The sequence below is a fragment of the Octopus bimaculoides genome, chromosome 5, assembly GCF_001194135.2.
Source record: "Octopus bimaculoides isolate UCB-OBI-ISO-001 chromosome 5, ASM119413v2, whole genome shotgun sequence".
Taxonomy (NCBI): domain Eukaryota; kingdom Metazoa; phylum Mollusca; class Cephalopoda; order Octopoda; family Octopodidae; genus Octopus; species Octopus bimaculoides.
Genome location: NC_068985.1, coordinates 60870171 through 60877886, shown reverse-complemented (window position 1 = coordinate 60877886; position 7716 = coordinate 60870171). Strand labels below are relative to the sequence as shown.

Sequence of the window (7716 nt, the reverse complement as noted above, 5' to 3'; positions counted from 1 at the left end):
ATATATATAATATATATGCATATATATGTGTATATATATATGTGTGTATATATATATATATATATATATATATATATATATGCATGTATATATATGTGTATGCATGTATATATATGTGTATATATGTATATGTATGTATATATATATGTATGTATATATATATATGCATGTATATATATGTGTATATATGTATATGTATGTATATACATATGTATATATATATATATAATATGTATGTAAATTTATGTACATATATATGTATGTATGTATATATATATATATATATATATATGGATGTATGCATATATATATATATATATGTATGTATGTATATATTATATGGCGGTATAAGAAGAATACATGGGTTTTTTGACTCTCGAGATATCCCCTGTACAACATGCCGAAAACTAGTGTTGAAACAAAAATTGATCCATCTGCGTAAAATATCCATGAAAGTTGTCCAGGACATGAAGATATTCTTTAAATGACTTTTTACATGTTTGTTTCTCCTTAATCAATTATATTGCTAAAGCGAAACTCAAACACGTGTCCATAGACTTGAACTAAAATAATAATCGTCAAAATTATCTTCCGTTAAGCAATCTTTAAGTATGTTTGTTTTCGTTTTCTCTGACAAGAATATAAGGTAAGACGAATTTATTGTAACTTGCACATATTCTAAGTCAGTATCTTATTGAAAATTTTCTGAAGTTAAATATTTTAAGTCTTTTTATTTGAATCTTCAATCACTTTTCTTTCAGTCTCTCTTGCTTTCATATATAACCTACACATTCCTTGCTAATATTTACTACCTGATCGAACATACTTAATGTTTATTACTTCGATTCTTTTTTGTACTTAGCAACGCCATTCCTTTTCTTCTTTCTTTCTTCCACTCTCTTCTTAAACTTTCCTAGTGTTAAATAAATATTTTTTGATTCTTTCCTTAAACATTGTCTCCTTCTCTTTCTGAATGTTCCTAGTTATGTATTTAGATTCTCGAACCTAATTAAAGTACACTATTTAGAGTCGTCTTAGCACTTGACGATACCATTTTCTTTTTTTCTTCCATCTTGCTATAGACCTCCTTATTTTTTCCCCTACAGAGTTAAAAATAACCATCCACAGATCTGGTTAGTAGTCCTCAACAGTTTGTCCCATAGAAACCTCCAGTTATCTTCCACATCATGTAATGTTATAATATCCCCCTCTACTTCGTCAAAAGCTTCGAGTAATTAGTCTCAAAATCTCTGTCCATTTGCAGGATCCTTAAGTTTCCTGACTCTTCTTCTCCATGCTGGTGGTCTTCTGGGCATCCATTTAGCAGTGACATAACAAATTGTATTTAGAATATTAATTGCAATTCTTTAATCCAAGAAATTTGGAATTGTGTAAATGTATGAATTTCAAACATACACACACAGAGAGAAAATCTGCCTTTTATAGATAAGATATGTGAATTAAATAAAACCCTAAAGTCTTGGAAAAAGATATATGTAGTGGAAATGAAATGTAAGAAGAAAATCACTGTTTAAATTATGTATAATGGTAGATATCACTTATATGAACTAAAGGTATGTTTCTGCCAATGTTTACATTGATAAGCACGCTGGTGGCCATGTTGAAGCAGAAGTATGATAAAAGTCATTATAGCCATTACCATCCTGCATTATATTTTATTTAGTAATTTGTCTACACTGTATTTTGGAAGACATTATCCAATGTGCTCTTCTGTTTTTAAGACAGGAGAGTGTGATTTAGGTGAGATTAGGCCATTATTTGTGGCAGGTTAAATGATTCCCTACCTTCTCTTTAGCTCTTCAGCTACATGTAAGCCATAAAATTCTGGAAAGACAGGAAATAGCTGAAAATAAATATATAAATAAAAATTCCCAATTATTTTTTTTCTGCCAGAAATATCAATTCTCCAGAGACCATCTGGAAGTCTGTGATGTGTGTGAGAGAGAGAGAGAGACTTTTTGATTCAGTGTAAATATAAAGACATACTTCCTGCACATTTACATTTACATCTGCTCTATCTAACAGCAACAACAGCAGCAGCAGCAGCAACCATTGCAAATTAATTTATTGATTTTCTATTTTATAACATTGTTTTATTTATTACTTTTTTAAGTTAATTAATTGAGCAATACTTTAGAGTTTGGTAATTTAATTCATCCAATTTGTACAGTTTTTGTAGAAGTGGATTCTTCACTTGGCATAAAAATTGATGAAAATCATTTAAAAAATTCCCCTTCCACCTCATCATCATCTATTATCATCATTGTTGCCATCATCATCATCATGATCAGGTAAAGGTTTTCCATTACTTTTACGTCATACCAATATTGAACCATTCCTTCACCCAATAATGCCTTATTACAATTTTTGAACTGTAAAGCAGACACATCTATTGAGACCCTTATATTTATCTTTTCATGTTATTAAGCTCTTGTCAATGTAATGAAGTAAAACAGATCTTTCTATACTCAATCCATCTCTACCACCATCTTTGTCACTCTGACACTCTTCCTCTTACACATTACAATGCTTGAGTAATAAGAGCTGGTATCATCTGTGTTTGTATCTGATATAAACCCCTTTTATCTACTTTCCAGTTTTGTCAAACATCATTCTTTCTCTCCCAGTTCCCTTATCTATCAACATCCATCACACTCTCTTACCACTAACCATTTTCCTAACAATTCATCACTCATATTTTAACCACTAAGCGTGTAACAACCGTTACTGACTTACCCTCTGCCATTGTTTCTGTCATTTGACTGCAGCCATGCTGGGGCACTGCCTTGAAGGGTTTTAGTCAGACAAATTGACCCCAGGATTTATTTTTTAAGACTAGTACTTATTCTATCTGTCTCTTTTGCTGAATCGCTAAGGAACATAAACATACCAACACTGGTTGTCAAGTGATGGTGGGCGACAAACACAGATACAAAGACATACACACACATAAATGTATACAGGCTTCTTTCAGTTTCTGTCTGCCAAATCCACTCACAAGGCTTTGGTCAGCCCAAGGCTATAGTAGAAGACACTTATTCAAAGTGCCATGCAGTGAGACTGAACTTGGAACCATGTGGTTTGGAAGCAAGCTTCTCGCCAGACTGCTACTCTTGTGCTTTTATATTATATTATTTTTTAATTTTATTTTCTTAACAAGACTTATTATCCAAAAAGTTTCAGTCACAGACACTGTGTTAAAATTAAACTCATGTAGAATATATATAATATATAATATATATAATTCAAAAATAGGATAAAAATAGTAAAAGAAAAATTTTAAAGAAATAATTGAATTTCTTTAAAGTTTGCATTATCAGATAACAAAGTATTTTCTATTTATAGTCAGAAGAATATTTTTAAAAAAGACGAAAGCTAATGAACAAATTCAGTGCAAAATGTAGAAATGAGGGATTATAAAACTTTGTCAGTTTTGCTTAAATTGCTATCATGTAGGGATTCACCAAGGGTCAGTCCTCAGCCCCCTCTTATTCATTATAGTCCTCCAGGCAATAACAGGAATTCAAGACAGGTTGCCCCTGGGAGCTCCTCTATGCTGATGACCTTGCACTTATAGCTAGCTGAGTCACTGCCAGAACTAGAGGCGAAGTTTAGGGTGTAGAAGCAAGGTCTAGAATTGAAGAGCCTTAGGGTTAACCTAGCAAAAACTAAAGTCTTAGTAAGTAGGAAGGCTGACAAATCACAAACCCCTTCAGGTAGATAGCCATGCTCGATCTGTAGGGAAGGCATAGGTAGAAACTCCACACAGTGTAAGCTATTGACACACAAAAGGTGCAGCAATATCAAAGGAAGGTTAACTAGGAAGATAGTTTTTATGTGTTTCAGATGCACAGGAACAGTAAATACTGAAGATGTACAGAAAACAGATTTCATCACATGCCAGGGGGAAAAGCTAGAAGTATTTAATAGCTTCCACTACCTAGACGACCAAGTTTGTAGTCGGGTTGTTTTCTCTGAGAGTGTAGCGGCTAGAATAAGAATAGCCTGAGCAAAGTTCAGGGAGCTCCTACCTCTGCTGGCAAATAAGGGCCTCTTGTTCAGGATGAAAGGTAGACTGTATGATGCATGTATATGAACTACCATGCTACACGGCAGTGAAACATAGGCCACGACTGCTGAGAACATGTATAGGCTTGAAAGAAATGAAGCTAGTATAATCCGCTGGATATCTAATGTCAGTGTCTATACTCGACAAAATGTAAGTGCCCTGAGAGAAAAGTTGGGCATAAGAAACATCAAATGCAGTGTGCAAGAGAAATGACTGCACTTGTATGGTCATGTGTTACATATGCATGAGGACAGCTGTGTGAGGAAGTGCCACTCCCTAACTGGAAGGAACCTGTGGAAGAGGTAGACCCAGGAAGACATGGGATGAGATAGTAAAGCAAGACCTTTGAATGTTGGGCTTCACAGACACAATGACAGGAGACCAAGACCTTTGGAGATATTCTGTGATTGAGAAGACCCAGCAACCAAAGTGAGATTGCAGCCATGGCCAATGCCAGTGTTGCATGCCTGGCCCATTTAAGAGTACCCTTGATGTGTCAGTTAATATGATATGCTTGAGAAGACCTGTTGAGTCAAGTAAAACCAAAATCACAGCTATAGCCAGGGCCCCCTGACTGACTCCCATTCCGGTGGCACGTAAAAAGCATCATTGGAACGTGGTTGATGCCAATGTCCCCTGACTGGCATCCATGCCGGTGGCACATAAATACCACCATCTGAATGTGGTCGATGCCAGATCCACTTAGTTGGCTCCCGTGCTGGTGGCACGTAAAAAGCACCATCCGAACATGGTCAGTGCCAGGCCCACAAGTGTTCTGAGTCTAATTATATGCAGAGAGTGAATGTGTGCTCTTCTTTACTGGCACACCTCACAAATGAAGCTTTTTTGGACCGAATGGTGATTGGTGAAGAGAAATGGATTTTCTATAAAAATGTCAAGTGCTGAAGACAGTAGATAGGGAAAGGAGAAACACTGGCACCCCAGGCTAAAGATGGTCTTTTCCCATGTAAGGTGTTATCTGCTTGTTGGGATATGAAAGGTTTGGTCCACTTTGAACTTTTAAACCCAAACCAAATGACAACAGAGGAGATCTACTGTGAGCAGCTTGAATGGCTTAAGTTAGAGCTAAAAGGAAAATGACCATCGGTTTCAAGACGAAAGGTATTCTTCCATCAGGATAATGCTTGGCCACATACATTGAGGCTGGAGCAGCTAGGACGGAAAAAATATGAATTCTGTAGAGAAGGTCAGAATAGTACTGGAGAAGTATCTTTCATCAGACAAGTGAATTTTGGAAGAGGGGCCTTGCAAGTCTACCAGAGAGATGGAAGAGTATGTATATTTGTATGTTTGTATATATATATATATATATATATATATATATATATATATATATATATATATATATATAAATATGGATATATATATGTATGTGTATGTATGTATGTATGTATGTATATATATCATTATCATCATTTAACGTCCGCTTTCCATGCTGACATGGGTTCGATGGTTTGACTGGAAGTGGTAAGCCTGAAGGCTGCACCAGGTTCCAGTCTGATTCGGCATGGTTTCTCTGGCTGGATGCCCTTCCTAATGCCAACCACTCTGAGAGTGTAATCAGTGCTTTTCCAGAATGGGTGCCATTTACATGATACCAGATACATACATGTATTATATATGTATATATATATATATATATATATATATATATGTATGTGTGTGTGTGTATTTGTATTTATATGAATGTGTATGTATGTATATATGTATGTCTATATATATATATATATAGTTGGAATTTACAAAAAAAATAAAAGACAAAGACAGGTGTATAAACAACAAACATGTGTATTAGTTTAATGCTCAGGAAGGTGATATAGTCTTTTATGCTTCAAGTTTACGCTTTTCAACAGAAAGGAACATGAGAAAATAAAGAGAGAGAATAAAAAAAGCTTTACTGACTAGCAGTTGATCACTCCTCACCCACATAGTTTTGGGCTCATTCGTAGAGTGATTTTTTTCTCTAACTTTCTGCATAAAATGTGTCAGAGTTGTTTGTTGTTTGAAGGAGTGAGAGATTATCACCCCACTTGAAAATAAGTGGGGATTGGTGATAGAAAAGGCACCTACCTGTGGACAACTCTGCCCCAACATATTTTCTTTTGAGCCAAGCAAGCCTAGAACAATAATTGTTAAAATGATAATCATATACGTATATATTTTTTTTACAACATTCTAGTAATTGTGTTCTTACTATTGTTTTATTGTTCTCTGTAGCACCGTCTTCACCAGATTGATTGCCAACAACGAGAAATGATACAAGAAGTGAAAGTGAATGTTGAATCTCTTGAGAAAAGCAGACAGTCATTGGTAGAAGAATTCAGAAAGGTTAGTGTTCTAAATGCATCATTAAGAATTATAATAATATGATTAATGAAGATAATTTTTTCTGTATCATATTTCTTAGGAATCTAGTTTAAATTATGTTAAATTATTTTTTATTATAATTTTTCTTTGACTTAGTTTCAAACATGTTTTGTTTGTTTTTTAATTTTGTTTTATAAAATATTTTACTTATATATCCTCAATGAAATGAGAAAAATTTTTTAATTATTTCTTTTAGAACAAAATGGGATAAATTTATTCTTACATTCTTTATTTTGCATTTTTAAGTCTCAGACATGTAATATTTATGTTTCCAAAATTTTAGCACTTGTAATTTGGGATATTCATATTTCATGATTTTAATATGAACACATTGAAATTGCAATACATTTTGATGATTCTAAGTCTAAAAGTAAATCTAAACTATCAGAGACAAATGTAATATGAATGTCTCACATTTTACCAAAGTAGCTGATGACTTATGAAATACAACATGTGTTGAATGTTTAACAGTCTCACTGTCATCTTCAGAACACTACAGAAAAAAACTTGTTTTGTGTACCTGATCATTTTATTTGTTACTTTAAAGTCACATTAGTCTAGCTCTACTTTTCTATTCACAGTTTTTTTTTCATCTTTCTTTCTCTGCCTCTCCAGTTTCTCTTTCTTACTTACTCCTTCACTCTATCATTCCACTCTTTTCTGTATTATTGCTTATATATATATATATCCACATCATCATCATCATTTAACGTCCACTTTCCATGATAGCATGGGTTGGACGATTTGAGTGAGCACTGGTGAACCAGATGGCTGCACTAGGCTCCAATCTGATCTGGCAGAGTTTCTACAGCTGGATGCCCTTTCTGATGCCAACCACTCCGAGAGTGTAGTGGGTGCTTTTATGTGCCACCGGCACGAGGGCCAGTCTCACAGTACTGGCAACGGCCACACTCAAAGAGGTGTTTTTTACGTGCCACCTGCACGGGAGCCAGTCCGGTGGCACTGGCAATGGACAGAGGTCACTCCCGTTTACTATCACCAACACGGTCACTACTACTACTACAACCAACGATTCAAGTCAACGCACTAGACAGCCATTATGTCCCCACACAAAAAACGCTCCCACGTGGACTATGTTGACACCAGTAAAAAACAATTATGAACTTTTCTTTTAATTACATTTTTTTTAAAAATATGTATTTTTGATAAGGTTCGTTTTTTCAAGAACCGAAACATGTAAAATATCTCTGAGAAAATTATGAATTAAAATTTATTTT

At 34.5% G+C, this 7716-nt stretch overlaps 1 protein-coding gene across 6 annotated transcripts in view; it reads left to right on the top strand.

Annotated features, from left to right (window-relative positions):
- LOC106869304 (pleckstrin homology-like domain family B member 1) overlaps nt 1-7716 on the top strand; it is a 462567-nt gene that overhangs the window by 359571 nt on the left and 95280 nt on the right. For all 6 annotated transcript variants that reach the window (XM_052967731.1, XM_052967733.1, XM_052967734.1 and 3 more), the window contains one exon: nt 6329-6439. In XM_052967731.1, the coding sequence (XP_052823691.1) occupies nt 6329-6439 (111 nt within the window). The remainder of the gene's footprint in view (nt 1-6328; nt 6440-7716) is intronic.